Source organism: Manis javanica, chromosome 8 (genome assembly GCF_040802235.1).
Source record: "Manis javanica isolate MJ-LG chromosome 8, MJ_LKY, whole genome shotgun sequence".
NCBI classification, from domain to species: domain Eukaryota; kingdom Metazoa; phylum Chordata; class Mammalia; order Pholidota; family Manidae; genus Manis; species Manis javanica.
In genome coordinates this window covers 122,789,202-122,804,411 of record NC_133163.1, presented here as the reverse complement: position 1 = coordinate 122,804,411, position 15,210 = coordinate 122,789,202, and the positions used below count along the sequence as shown (strand labels likewise).

The window sequence follows — 15,210 nt, the reverse complement described above, 5'->3', positions numbered from 1 at the left end:
CGCACCGGGTCATGTAGAACTGGGAGCTACGATTCAGACACGAATAAGAAGATAATCCTGCTTCCTTTGCGCTCGCAGTTTTAAGGGACAGAAGAAATGTAAATACAGTGTGACTGAGAATTCCTAGGGGTGTGACCTTGAATTTTTAAAAAACTTTTTAAAATAAAATTATGAAAATGTCAAATATACATGAAAGGGAAGAGCAGAATGAGCTCTTACGTAAACTTAAATAATCCCTATTTTGCCAGTTTCATTATATACCTATCATGATCCACTCTCCCGCCTGCCCCAGAAATACTTCTAAGTAAATCGTAGAGCTTCTCTTTTATCCTTCATAAATACTAATCCAGAATTTTAAAAGGCGGTCACAGTTGTCCCCTCTAAGTCTTCAGAGTCTAGAAGGTACCAATATTTTGGTATCAAGCCACATTTCCCACATTACGCTTTTGTTTCTGGAGGTCTGGGATCGGGAAATCGTAACCACCGTGGCAGTGACAGAATGTGCTGCTGGTGTAGTGTCACACGGCCATCTGTGGCTGTCGGTGCGTCATGTAACGCTTTGCATCTCTCTCCTGTTAGAGACAAGAGCAGGCTACGGAAGAAAACGCGGGTGTGCCTGTCGGCCCCCATCTCTCACTTGCCTATGAAGACAAGCAGATCCTAGAAGATGCCGCTGCTCTGATCATCCACCATGTGAAGAGGCAGACAGGCATCCAGAAGGAGGACAAGTATAAAATCAAGCAGATCGTGCACCATTTCATTCCGGATCTGCTCTTTGCTCAGAGAGGTGACCTCTCGGATGTAGAGGAAGAGGAGGAAGAAGAGATGGATGTGGATGAAGCCACAGGGGCCGCTAAGAAGCACAATGGTGTCGGGGGCAGTCCCCCTAAGTCCAAGCTTCTGTTCAGCAACACAGCAGCTCAGAAGTTCAGAGGGATGGATGAAGTATACAACCTCTTCTATGTCAATAACAACTGGTATATCTTTATGCGATTGCATCAGATTCTCTGCCTAAGGCTGCTGCGGATTTGTTCCCAGGCCGAACGGCAAATTGAAGAAGAAAACCGAGAGAGAGAGTGGGAGCGAGAGGTGCTGGGCATAAAACGCGACAAGAGCGACAGCCCTGCCATCCAGCTCCGTCTCAAAGAACCAAGTGAGTGCTTATTAGACTTGGCTTACAGAGGAAGGGAGGGGTTGGGGATTTCAGGGCCTAGTAAGACTCAGGACTGCCTTTATTTTATGCAGAGAACACAGGCAGGACTTAGAGCCTGACCAGGGTTCAAATCCTAGCTCTACAGTTTGTGTGACCTTGAACTCCCTGAACCTGTTTACCTGTAAAATGCAGGCATTACCTGTTACCTTGTGGGGTTGTTGGGGGAACTGGAAAAAATATGCAAAGCACCCTCTGTAGTACTTAGACCATGGGTACTTGGTGCCTGTACTGAGTGCCTGGTGTAGACACTGGTGTCAACTTGGTGTCAGCTGCCATCCCACCTGGCAGATCTCTAGGTTATCACAAAGTGTTTCAAAGGACAGAGAGGGTCTAAAATGTCACAGTTGATTCCACTTCATGACAGAACATAAGTTCCTAGTTGTTCATGCCTAAAACAGATGCAGATTTCCTCAGATATGTTTGGGCAGGACTCCTCTTTAACCAGTGGGGTTCATGGCTCATTCCTAATAATGAAGAGTAGTTTATGGAAAGGAGGTTGGATTGCAAAAGATGGTGTGAGACGGCAGAGTAGGCGGAACAGGAATGAATATATAGAGAACTCGGCAAAAGGAAATGAGGGTTAAGGAAGCCGCCATGGTGTCAGGTAATCTGTGCTGCCTGCTTCTAGGTACTGCTGAGTTCATAAGTTAGGTGCTTGAGCTGTGAGCCAGAAGCTTTTTCATGAAGGCTTTCTTCTGTGCTCTTGAGGAAACAGCCAATCTGTGTAGTGAATTATCTTTTTTTTTTTAACTGTTGCTGATAGAAGAAGCCCATGTGTGGCCCTCACCCCCTCTACTTGTTGAAGAGCTGATGACTTTGGGAATTCATTCTAAAAGCCTTTATCTGGATTAATCCTAGCTTGAGATACAACTTTTGGACCTCATTGTTGTGATTCCATCTGCGTGGATAGAAATAAGAGAGAAAATGGCCTGATCCTGGCTTTACCACTGACTCAGACTGGTTTGAGGCTTACATAGTTTGGTCTTGAGTGATGTTGCCAAGCCTCACGCTGATCATGGCAAGTCTGTGGTTTGCACTCAGCTTTATTCTGGTATAAAAGCACGTTTCATTGCACTAGTACAGTCCGAGCCTCTGCTATGGGTCTGAGCAAGCTGGGATATCCTGTGAGGAAACTCAACTTGTTTGCTTCTTTTAAACAGTAATTGCCCTGTTTTGCTTGTTGTAATGAGTCTGTCATACTTTAGATAAACAAAGATGGGCTTATATTAGCCTTTTTTTCCCTGTACAGACTTTACAAAGAGGTAACCAAATGTCAATGACAGAGCTCTTTTTGTAATTTTTTTCATTTTAGTGAACTTTCATTGATGTGCATCATATACACAGAAAAGTATACAAATCCAAGATGTAAACTCAGTGAACACACCTGTGTAACAGGCACCTGGATCGAAAAACAGCATAGCCAGTACTCTTAAAAGCCCCACTTGTGCCACTGTCTTGATCGCCATCACTAGAGATCAGATTGACCTGTTTTGGGCTTTGTGTCTTAGTTTAGTAAGCTAAAGGCAGAGTCCTTTCCCTGTTCCTTGTATGCTCTGCTTGTTGCCAGACGTCTCTGTAACTGCCGATAGGATTCTGGCTGGCAGGTGAAGTGATTCATTTGCAGCAAGCACAAATAATTCAGTGCAGTTTATGAAGTACAGTGTTGGGAATCCATTTTTAAACAAAAGGACTTTGACAAACGCAGATTACTTTATTATTCATAGGGGGTTTAATTTGTGCTCCTATTTTTCTGTTCCCAGGAGGTTGCTCGGTGCTAGAGTATAGCTCTGTCTGGCTTTTCTCATCTGTGCTTTATGCTTCACTGAAATAGCATTATGAGAAAGTGACTCATGTAAGCAATGCTCTTTGCAGGCTGAGAGCGCAGGTTCCTCTCAGTAGGGGAGCCAACAGCTTTTCTGAAGAAACTTCTTCCCTGAAATATTTTGCTCTCCTATTGTGCAGAGCCTAGCCGTACTGTAAATAAGTGTTTTTCTGGCATGCTTGGTCAGAGTGCTAGAATTGCAGCTGCGGAGTCACTGTCCTCTGATAGCGCTGGTGATGGTGGCCACCTGTCACATTTCATCTCCGTCTGTGGCAGATTGAGTAGGTATGTTTTGAATACCCAGGGTTTATTCTTTCAAACGCTCTTGAAGCCAGCTATGGGAGTTGCCCTGCCCCCTCTCCTGATCTTTTCTTAGCAGGGTAAGACCTCACCTATCCCATCTCTCCCACAGTGGATGTTGATGTAGAAGATTATTACCCAGCTTTCCTGGACATGGTGCGTAGCCTGCTGGATGGCAACATAGACTCGTCGCAGTATGAAGATTCGCTGAGAGAGATGTTCACTATTCATGCCTACATTGCGTTCACCATGGACAAACTGATCCAGAGCATTGTCAGACAGGTGAGGGCACAGTGGAGGCCAGGTCTGGTAAGGGAAGAGGTCCTTACCCAGAAATGGATCAGGCAAAGAGAAAAGACAAGAGTTCTGTTGGGGGGAAAAGGCAGTTTTCTAATATAACAAAGTCTATGGAAGTATGGCTCTGTAGAAGGGAGCAGGGACCAACACGATGCCAGGTCTCGCCTGTTGACAGAATGCATGCGCTGCAGCCACGGTCGGTTCCTGCGCTTCGCTCTGCGCGCCCTCGCAGCCAGATGAGCCTGCCTTAGACCTCATGTTTCGCCCCTTTCCTCCTGGCCGCTCAAAGAGCGAGCGCCGGTCCTGACCCAGCTCCTGCCCTGCTGGCCCAGCTCCCGCCTCACCTTCCCAGGGGTGGCTCTGCCTGGTGCTCCCTCTTCTGTAGGGGTTGGTGATTCTATGCGTTTTGTCATTTAATATTTGAAGTTCTTTTTGCAGGAAGGGTTTCATATAACATCTTCCATAAAACTGCCCACCTCCCTATCCTAGGCTCCCTCTGAGTTAGATTATTGTTGGTTTTATGGTTTGTTCCTGTGGCACTCGGGGAGTTTACAAATATGTTCTTTACAGCAATGATAATTTTATAGCAAAAACCATGTAATAAATAGTCAGATTTGCACTACTTGCCTTGAGTTCCAGACTCCCAAAGGGATCAGAATTTGTTGATGATATACTACTTTCTTTAAAGTGGAAACTTGTAAATAGAAATTTCTCCTTCTAGAGTCCACACTGCTGCTATGAAGAGAGCTTGTTCAGTGCATTCTTAGGTAAACATGGAATCTTGGGCAAAGCACCCAGGCTTTTGCCTTGAATTTGGAAGCCTGTATTGCTCTGCACCCTCTCACAGGATCACCTCAGAGTCAAGGAAGAATGCTTCATGTAACTGAATCTTGGCATTTTCACAAAAGTTGTCAGGCAGACAGACAGTTTTTTCCCTGAAAGTTGAAGTTCTTAGGCTTTCTCTCAATTGAAGGGTCTGTATGTATGGTTACTGATGGAAATCGTGTGTATGGTCACTGACGGAAATCATGTGGATACAAACAGCTATGGTCATATTTAAGAAACTAATCCGTGTTGACATCCCCAATTTGTGTAAAATGAGGATTCTGTTTACCCCAGAATGCTTATAACTTGGACAACACAGGGATAACACTGGTTATCCCTGTGTTGTCCAAGTTATAAGTATTGTTTTAATGGTCACGTGAGGATCCATTGTCTGAACTAATTGTAATTGTCTGTTACCTTACAAGTTTGCTGCTACCAAAGCCAGAAGTAAAGTCTTCATGCTCAGCATGACTCAAATTCAGTGAAATTAACTTTTTATAAGCATGAGGTTGGTTTTTGAAATAATAGATATAATTACTCTCTATTGGAAGCACCTGGGTATGATTTTGAGTCAATAATACATAATGTCCTATCTTTTTATGGAAATAGGTTTTGTCCAGAAACCTAAGTCCAGTGTTTTTAAAACATATGTTCATGCTTCTCATCTGAACTCCGTAACTGGAGGCATATCTTCTCTCATTCTCATCTCATTTGGTGGTCTCCCAGAGTTCATTGCTGGCTGAGGTAGAACATATATTTCAAGGTCAAGCCATACATTTCTATTAACTTTTCCACACTAGTTTAAGAGGGATTTGTCCTAAGAACATAAAAGGTGGTCCCATGGACATCTAGTATAGAACTCAAAATATGACCATGCATTGGACTGGGAGGTTTTTTTCTTTTCCTGCATGCTTTGTTTCTGAACATCTCCATGCTCATCACTTCTTTCTGCAGATGGGCATGCAGTGCATATTTATGGCTTCCCCAGCCCACTGGGGCTTTGGCTTGCCATGGCAACGCCTCTGGCCCCAGCACTACCTGACCTTTCCATCCAGATGCTCCTCTGTAAAAAGTTCGTCAAACATACTCATTGTGTCATTTCAAATTATCAGGAGAGAGAAGCTGTCCAGCCTAGGTTGGGGGTGGGAGTTGTTGAGTTGTCTCTGGATTTATAGTGCTGCCTTCTCCAAAGACCAGGAGGGGCCAGATATCCAAGAAGAGGATTATAGATAGGGGTCAGTGATACAGGCTACCTCAACAAGAAGGTTATAAACCAGGAGTATCTACATGGTAGAGACCATGCTTTAGATACACTTTTTTTTTGGTATCATTAATCTATAATTACATGAAGAACATTATGTTTACTAGGCTCTCCCCTTCACCAAGTCCCCCCCACATACCCCTTCACAGTCACTGTCCATCAGCGTAGTAAGATGCTGTAAAATCACTGCTTGTCTTCTCTGTGTTGCGCAGCCCTCCCCGTGACCCCCACACACTATACATGCTAATCATAAGGCCCCCTTTCTTTTTCCCCACCCTTATCCCTCCCTTCCCACCCATCCTCCGCAGTCCCTTTCCCTTTGGTAACTGTTAGTCCATTCTTGGGTTCTGTGCTTCTGCTGCTGTTTTGTTCCTTCAGTTTTTTTCTGTGTTGTTATACTCCACAGATGAGTGAAATCATTTGGTACTTGTCTTTCTCTGCCTGGCTTATTTCACTGAGCATAATACCCTCTAGCTCCATCCATGTAGTTGCGAATGGTAGGATCTGTTTTTTTCTTATGGCTGAGTAATATTCCATTGTGTATATGTACCACATCTTCTTTATCCATTCATCTACTGATGGACACTTAGGTTGCTTCCATATCTTGGCTATTGTAAATAATGCAGCGATAAACATAGGGGTGCATCTGTCTTTTTCAAACTGGAGTGCTGCATTCTTAGGGTAAATTCCTAGAAGTGGAATTCCTGGGTCAAATGGTATGTCTATTTTGAGCATTCTGAGGAACCTCCATACTGCTTTCCACAATGGTTGAACTAATTTACATTCCCACCAGCAGTGTAGGAGGGTCCCCTTTCTCCACAGCCTCACCAACATTTGTTGTTGTTTGTGTTTTGGACGTTGGCCATCCTTACTGGTGTGAGGTGATATCTCATTGTGGTTTTCATTTGCATTTCTCTGATGATTAGCGATGTGGAGCATCTTTTCATGTGCCTGTTGGCCATCTGAATTTCTTCTTTAGAGAAGTGTCACTTTAGCTCCTCTGCCCATTTTTTAATTGGATTATTTGCTTTTTTTGTTTGTTGAGGCGTGTGAGCTCTTTCTATATTTTGGATGTCAACCCTTATTGGATATGTCATTTATGAATATATTCTCCCATACTGTAGGATGCCTTTTTGTTCTATTGGTGGTGTCCTTTGCTGTACAGAAGCTTTTCAGCTTGATATAGTCCCACTTGTTCATTTTTGCCTTTGTTTCCCTTGCCGGGGAGATATGTTCATGAAGAAGTCACTCATGTTTATGTCCATGAGATTTTTGCCTATGTTTTTTCTAAGAGTTTTATGGTTTCATGACTTACATTCAGGTCTTTGATCCATTTGGAGTTTACTTTTGTGTATGGGGTTAGATACACTTTTTTTAACACTGCTTTTTTTTCTTGCTTAAACATTGTATCCTCAGCTTTTTCCTGTGTTATCCAAGTTATAAGTATTATTTTAATGGTCACGTGAGAATCCATTGTCTGAACTAATTATAATTTATTTAACTCCCATTGCTGGCCTCTGTGCCACCATCAGACCACTCACTCTCTGACCTTACATTGTGGCCATTTATTTACAAATACACACACATACTTGCCATTTAAGACTCTTTTAAATGTTAAAGATAAGTAGTTATCATAGTTACTCTCCCTTCAAAAAGCATGTATCTCCCTAAAAATAGAATGGTTTACTGGTTATGAGTATTTTAAAGTAAAATAGACAAAGTGATATGCAATTAACATTTTGCTGCTTTTTGTATCTGTTTTTCACATTCTCTGGCATTTTGATGGGTAAAGTTTCATTTGAGGTGATTTTTTATTTCACAGTAGAAATACTGTCATGACCTATGAAACCGGAAACTCTGAAAGGTTCAACTTTTTTGTTATCAGATAGTTTAATTAATAAGATAGTCATAAAGTTACCGATAGTCCGTTGTGATTGACATGTGTTGAAATTGATTTAATTAACACTATATACAATTAGACTACTATATTTTCTATTAAATGTAGGAAAATAGGTGATGTGTTAGACAAGGTATTGGCCTAGGTGTCAGGAAGCTTGAATATTAGTCCTGATTCTCACTCAGCTGAGTACCCCTGGGCAATTAATTCAGCACCAATTTCTTAAATACTTAATGAGTCTCAGATTTCATACCAGGGCTGGGAATATAGACACGTGTCTTGCTTTTGATTTTCCAGGGTCCTCCTATTCTTGTCACACAGTGAGTTTTCTCATCTAATGTGTAAATTTGCTTCATATAAAATGACACCCATCTTTATCCTGCTTCCAAGAGTAGTGTAAATCCAATGAAAATACTTGTGAAAGCAAATTGTACATGGTCAAGAAGCACCATAAAAATAGGAAGCCATGGAAATTTTCTTTCACATTAAATTTTTTAAAATTTTCTTGGAATTTTAAATAAGCAGCACATTAACCTGGGTTGCCTGTGGTTTTGCTTTTAAAAGGGTATGAAAGTTTTGCTCATGGACTGGTGATATGGTTGAAGATTTTGGCTTGGTTGTTCTCCAAGAAGATGAAACTGGTTTTGTGTGATTAACTTTTTAAATTGCCAGTCAAAAAAGCTTTGAGTTGAGTGACTGGAACTATTAAAGGAAGGCTGACTGTATAATGGGAAGAAATACTTTCTTCTTTCCCCGACAACTTGTCTTTGCTTGATTCCAGCTGCAGCACATCGTGAGTGATGAGATCTGTGTGCAGGTGACTGACCTTTACCTGGCAGAAAACAATAATGGGGCCGCTGGAGGCCAGCTGAGCACGCAGACTTCAAGGAGTCTTCTGGAGTCAACATATCAGCGGAAGGCTGAGCAACTCATGTCAGATGAGAATTGTTTTAAGGTGAGAGTTACTTACATGGTCAAGGACCAGGCTGGTGACACTGTAAGTTTTTGGAACTGTCCCCACCAGAAGTCAGAGCCACACCAGATACTTTGACCCAGTGTTTCCACTCCTAAAACTCCTTTGAGTTCCTATGAGCTCACTGGAGGGAGTATAAAAAACATGGAAAAGTGGAAGTTAAGTTTCCCATGGAGAGTCTGTTATTTTCTTGACTTTAATAAAATTAGTTGTTATATATGATTTTTATAATTTTGTATTGTGCTTTCTTTAATCTGAACATTTTTCATATTATTGTGCTTTGTAAATATTATTTTCAAATGTTTATACATGGAATCCATGATCATCGTAAGATATAGGAAATGCAGAGAAGAAAAAATAGTCACCTACAGATGTTCCCAGAAATAATCACTGATGACATCTCTAGACTTTTCTATGCTTGTATGTATTTTGAAAGAGATTATACTGAGCAAAATGTTCTATGACTTGTTTTGCTCCATTAGCAACACTTTCATCTTTTTGTGACTATTTGATATTTCATTTTATGGAGAATTGTGCCTGTCTTGTTGGACATTTAGGTTGTTCCCAGTTTCCACCATTATAATAGCTACTGAGAAAAGCAAACAGCTGGAAACAACCTGTTATGTCCAATCTGTGGGAATGGTTGATGGCAGCCTGTTGTGTGAATACTGGATGGCATATTTTGTAGCCCTTCAAAGTTTATTATAAATTATAATAATATTGAGGCAAATAAAAGGATCCACAAGTATGTATGTGTATGCTGATTGCAACTGTGTAATAAATGTGTATAGCAAAACAAAGTGTGTGTGTATTTACATAAGGACAGGTTTAGATGGCGCAGAATAAGGTTTGTAGTTGGCTGAGCAGAGAGCTAAGCTAAATAAAATTTTGACCTTATTGGGTATGTTCCATGTACTTTAATGATCTGGCCCCAAGTTCATTTAGTTGTCTGCTATTTTCAGCCATTTTCTAACCCACCACGTGTACTGTTTGCTTAATTTAGAGTCAGGGAGCTGTAAACGAGTTACCAAGTTCCGTGTGAGATCTGGTATTCTGCCTGGAGGCCTGCCCACTACAGAATAGATTTCCTAAGCTTTTCGGGGTTCTAGATCTGTAAGTGTGCATGATGAGTTTACTGTGTGCTCGGTTTCATGGTGAGCGATGTGTTCAGTTGTGTGGTGAGTGCCATGAAGGATCGGGTAGGCTCGCCCCCTAGATAAGAATGGCTGTCAGAGTGGCCGAGGAAACAGCAGGAACAAAACCTTGGTGACGAGGAAACCTGTGTCCCCATGGCGATCCTGTTCTAAACAATGTTTACAGAGAATAAAATTCAATATAGTATTGGCATTACGCTGAGCATAAGCAGCCTTTGAAATCTGCCCACCCCCACATTCAGCATTCTCTCCATTTTTTTCTATGTACATTTTTCACAGCTTTTTAAAAATCAGGCATGTTTAATCCTGTGTATACTGATGCAGACCCTTTGCTGTGCATTTACATCCATAGGTACATTCATGTACAAATAAATGATACTGCTTTGCACAGAGTCTGTATCTTGCTTTTTTCACTTACTGTGTCTTAAGAATTTAGTTTCTCTGTTTTGGTTTGATATAGATCCCACTCATTTCTGCCATGCCATACTTCATACTGAAATAGTGCTGCATGGAACAGCATTTTATTGTACTTGTATCCTTGTGTGCATGTCTAAGGCACAGACCAAGAAATAAAATCACTGGGTCAAAGAGTATGCATATTTAAAAGTTTTAATTTTCATGGATATTGCCATTTTACTCTTCCAAAGTAACAGGCCGTACCAGTATACATTTTCATGAGAGCATTTACTTCCCTACCCTTAATCAACACTTGGTATTATCAGACTTCTTTATTTTTGCCAGTTCAAGGGTTAGAAAATTACATTATTTTCCTGTTTCCTACTGTAGCCCATTTCTTTCTTCTTTTCTGTGTATTGCTTATTCATATCCTTCATCCTTTTTCTGGGAGGGGGAGGGAGGTAGAGTTCTTTTATGTGCTTCTTAAAATGCAGTTTTCTCTGTCATAATTTCTCTGCCATGGGTTGGTCTTCCACGTCAGTGCCCAGCTGAGTGTTACGTCAGTGAAGTGAAACTTTCTCAGCTCACTGAGGAAGAGTGTTTATTCCCACAGCATGTTGCCCATGCATCTAGAATAGTACCTTTGTAGTTACCTAGTAGTAATATAAATAGAGCTGTGCATATGCCTGTTTCCTTTCCTAAATTGAGCTTCTCCAAGGAAGAAACCATGTTCTCCTGAATGTGCCTGTGTCACACTCAATGACTGTATTTTGAATGAATCAAGTAGTCTGTAGGATATTGACAAAGGAAGTATGTAGAAAGGGGGTCCAAATGATAGAGGCTTTTTATGGCCATACTAAGGGTGTGAATTTTCTTAAGGTCGGTGAGCAGTGAAGCATGTTCAGGGCCTGCATATCCCACTGGATTGGAGCGTTCGGGAAGATCAGTTTGGTAGCGCCGAGTAAGGAGTGGAGGAGCCAGAGGTGCGGTTTACAACTGGAGGCAGTTACTGAGCTGGGTAATGGTTGGGGGCAGTCTAACAGTGAAGCTAGCCAAGATCGGGAGAGTGGTTGCGGAGTTCAGAGAGCTGGGGTGAGCACATCGTAGAGGGCCTGACAAGACAGATGGCAGGCGGGGGAGCCTGCTACGGTCAGTTTTAAGCCTGCAGAGGGAGAGCGTCGTCTCAGAATCACTTTGAAGGGTGATTATATGACAGCAATAGATCGATCTTGACATTCTTGGTCATCCTAGTTCAGGGGGTTTTTAGCAAATCCTTGGGGCAGTTTTTTTCAAATCTATTTTGAAAGGGTGTGTGTGTGTGTGTGTGTGTGTGTGTTTGTTATGTTCTTGTCATGTTCTAAATTTTACTAGCAGATAGTAACTTTTAAAGCTTATCTGGAAGAAAACTGAACCACAGCACAACTAGCTTCTGGTCCAGTTTTACTGAAAAGCTGTGTGGTGTTGAGAAATCAGAACTCTAAATTTTAGATTTTTCGCTGTGTTAAATGAAGAAGGTTGGAATAAATTATTATTTTGAAGCTTCCTTCTAACTAAGCTCTTATCTTCTCCATGTAACGCATATAGTGATCTTGTCTGCAGCAAGCCGTTAAGATAAGGGCATGAGAATCTCAGGATTCAGAAAGGGGAGATCCATGTGCCGTCACATTTGATGGTTCTTCTATGCAAAACATGATTTGCTTTTACCTCTATCAGTGTATTCTTTCACATAGAATTTTTTTTTAATCACACAGTATTAACAGAACTCAGAACTTCAAATATGATTGGTAACTATTGCAGTAAATCACTTGTTAACATGCTGCTGTTTTGTGTCCCTTGCCCCATGGCAAGTTGCTGTCCTGGGTAGTCTTGACTGTCGTGGAAATGCAGTTGCTACTCTGTTGTGTTTGCAAGCTTTCCACTTCATTTGGTATGAGAAGTTTCTTTTATTTTCCTTTCCCTTTTTCTTTTTGTTCTTTTTTTAAAATGCTGTAGACTTGTTTATCTCTGTATTAAGTCCCAGAAATGGGATTATCAAGTGAAATGGCGAAGTCATTATACTGACTGACATTGTTTTAGCTAATTCAAAAAGTATGAAACATAAAACAGTGCTTTTTGCTCTAACATTTCGTTTGGCTGGGTAGCAGTATTGGACTTTCGCCTTTTTTTTTTATCACCATCTCCTAAGCTTTTGAGTATTTTCCTCATCTCAATTAGAGCTAAGTGTTATAACTTGATTGCCTCCACACCACCTAACCCTTAAAAAGTTAGATGGTAGCTTCATAGATGGTCTTTTGTTTACACTTATGTTTCTTATTTGCAGCTTATGTTCATTCAGAGCCAAGGCCAGGTTCAGCTGACCATTGAGCTTCTGGATACAGAAGAGGAGAACTCGGATGACCCTGTAGAAGCAGAAGTATGGATAAATAGATTGCAGAAGCTGCGTGCTGAGAGCTTTCATGTCCTGAGAATCTGTAGTGACTGTCTTTTCAAAGGCCAGGACAACTTTAGTCCTGTTTAAGGGATCTGACGCTTAAAGTACAGGTCATTCCAGCCATGTCTTCAGTTGGAGAGAAGGGTGCCTCGTGGTAGATACTTAGGTTTGCTGGCAATCTCATCTAGCCCTCAGCAAAGCCATAGCCTCTGAGGAAATCTCATGGTTGGCAGCTTTCCTGTTTTTCTCCTGAAGTATAGGAAACAACAAATGAGGTGTCGTCTGCCCAGTATCATCTTGAGTCTCTGTACCATGTTTACTTTTTACTGGGATAGGTGAGGCTAGGAGTCCTCAAGCCCACAGTGCAGAACAAGCAGGTCGTTCTAGCCGGGCCCAGCAGGCAGTGTCAGTGAGAGGGGCGAGCCACGTGGGCGATGGGGGTGGGCGTCTGGAGGGAAGACCGTTCTGTGGAAGTACTGGCCCACGGTTGCCAGATTTTTGAATTTTTGTAAGAGATGCCAGAGATCCAGATTTTAATGTAAAAGATACTGATTGTCAAAATTGCCACTATATACTTTGTTCTTTAACAAAACCCTCTGTGAGCGAAACAGAACTTGTCAGGGAGCCAGCTTTATCCATTCCTGACTTCTGGTAACTGTTAAGTATCTCAGAGAAACTGGGTTTTGTTACCTAATGAAACTTTAAAGCTGTGTTTCAACACCAAGTAACAAGCATGTCCATATGGAAAGATTTTTTTGATCTTGAAATGTAAGGATTTCCGACATTTTAGTCATAGAATTTGCTAGATTACCTGATGATGATGGAGTCCAGTTTTTGTGCTCTCTCCCCACCCCCATTTTGTGTTTGAATCCTAGCGCTGGTCAGACTATGTGGAGCGATACATGAACTCTGATACTACCTCTCCTGAGCTTCGTGAGCATCTGGCCCGGAAACCAGTATTTCTCCCCAGGTGAGTGAGCCAAGCCACATAGCAGCAGTACACGCTTGGGCACAGTTAAGGAATGTAAAGTTAAATGACTTTGAGATTCTTCTTTTTTACTTACTCTATTTGTTGTTCTGTCTGCTGAGGACACTAATTCAAGGTTTGTCTGGCTGTCACACCGTGAGCTTACCTGGAGTGTGTTCCAGACCAGCAGGGAAGTGGGAACTTTAGGGAATCCACAGTGACTTCCCTATGTTGGCTAGGAATGTGTGTTGGAGTCTCCAGACTTTGATGATTCACTAGGAGGACTCACAGGTCTCAGCATATAGTCATATAGTGACTGATTTATTACAGTGAAAGGATACAAAGCTAAATCAGCAAAGGGTGAGAGTGACTCTGGTGAAGTCAGAGGAAGCCCAGTGCAAACTTCTAAGAGTTCTCTTGCAGAGGGTCTTCACAGGACGCTCTTCATTCCTCCAGCAATGATTTATGACAATATGTTTGAAATGCTCTCTACCAGGGAAGCTCATTAGAGACTCAGTGCCAGGATTTTTTATTGGGTGCCACCTAGCATATACCAAAGTTCCAGGCTCCCAGAAGGAAGGCAGGTGTTCTGCATAAACTTTACATTCTGTACAGTTGCAGTACAGTGAACCACTTGCCCTTTAGGGCATGGTGGAAACTCCCAAAGATCCCAGAACCTAGGCAGGGTACAGCCTTGTAAGCAGGCCTTTCTAAGGACAGCAGTGTTAGGCCTGCTACGTTAACTCACTTAACAGAGTTTTAAAATTTTCCTTCCTATACATTAGCACGTGATAATGCTGGTCCTCTGTGAGAGGAGGAAGACAGAGTTGCAGAAGTAGAAAGTAGATTTTGCTGTATTAAAGTGGCTTTGCCTTCCCAAAAGTTTGGAACTGAAATCTCAAATCCTACATTTCCAGAAAGGTACTATCCCAGTATAGATGATCCCTACAATGGCTTGACTTATAATTTGTCAACCTCACACTGGTGCGAAAGTGGTGTGCACTCATTAGAAACCGTACGTTGAATTTTGAATTTTCATCTTCTCCCGGGCTACTGATGTGCTGGTACAAGGCTCTCTTGTAATGCTAGGCAGTTGTAGTGAGCCACAACTCCCGATCCGCCACGCGCTCACAAGGGTAAATATGGCTGATGCATTTACAACCATTCTGTCTTTCACTTTCAGTACAGTATTCAGTAAATCACATGAGATATTAAATACTTAATTATAAAATAGACTTTGTGTTAGATGATTTTGCCCAATTGTAGGCTAGTGGAAGTGTTCTAAGCATGATTAAGGTAGGCTAGGCTAAGCTATGATGTTTGGTAGGTTAGGTGTATTAAGTGCATTTTCAACTTAGGATATGAGGTTATGTCCAAATAAACCCATCCTAAGTATTACTGGACTTAGTCCTAAGCAGACCACGGAAAGGGGTGTGAGCAGAAGGGCCCTGCCAGATTCGTCTGTTCATTGATTTGTTCAGACTTTGTGCAGCTGCTTTGTGCCAGGCCTCTCTCAACAAAACAGTTTTAGTCTCCATGCTTAAGAAAATGTACAATAAACATACCATTGTGTATTTCTCACCAGATTGGCACATTTTTTAAAAGATTATCTGTGTTGTAGAGGGTTTGGGGAAGGGATGGCACATTAATACACTGGGAGAAAATATAAGTTGA

The 15,210-nt window shown here is 41.7% G+C and overlaps 1 protein-coding gene across 6 annotated transcripts in view; it reads left to right on the top strand.

Annotated features, from left to right (window-relative positions):
* SIN3A (SIN3 transcription regulator family member A) overlaps positions 1 to 15,210 on the top strand; it is a 64,542-nt gene that overhangs the window by 42,817 nt on the left and 6,515 nt on the right. For all 6 annotated transcript variants that reach the window (XM_017653232.3, XM_017653229.3, XM_017653231.3 and 3 more), the window contains 5 exons: positions 580 to 1,153; positions 3,448 to 3,617; positions 8,397 to 8,570; positions 12,459 to 12,551; positions 13,445 to 13,539. In XM_017653232.3, the coding sequence (XP_017508721.2) occupies positions 580 to 1,153; positions 3,448 to 3,617; positions 8,397 to 8,570; positions 12,459 to 12,551; positions 13,445 to 13,539 (1,106 nt within the window). The remainder of the gene's footprint in view (positions 1 to 579; positions 1,154 to 3,447; positions 3,618 to 8,396; positions 8,571 to 12,458; positions 12,552 to 13,444; positions 13,540 to 15,210) is intronic.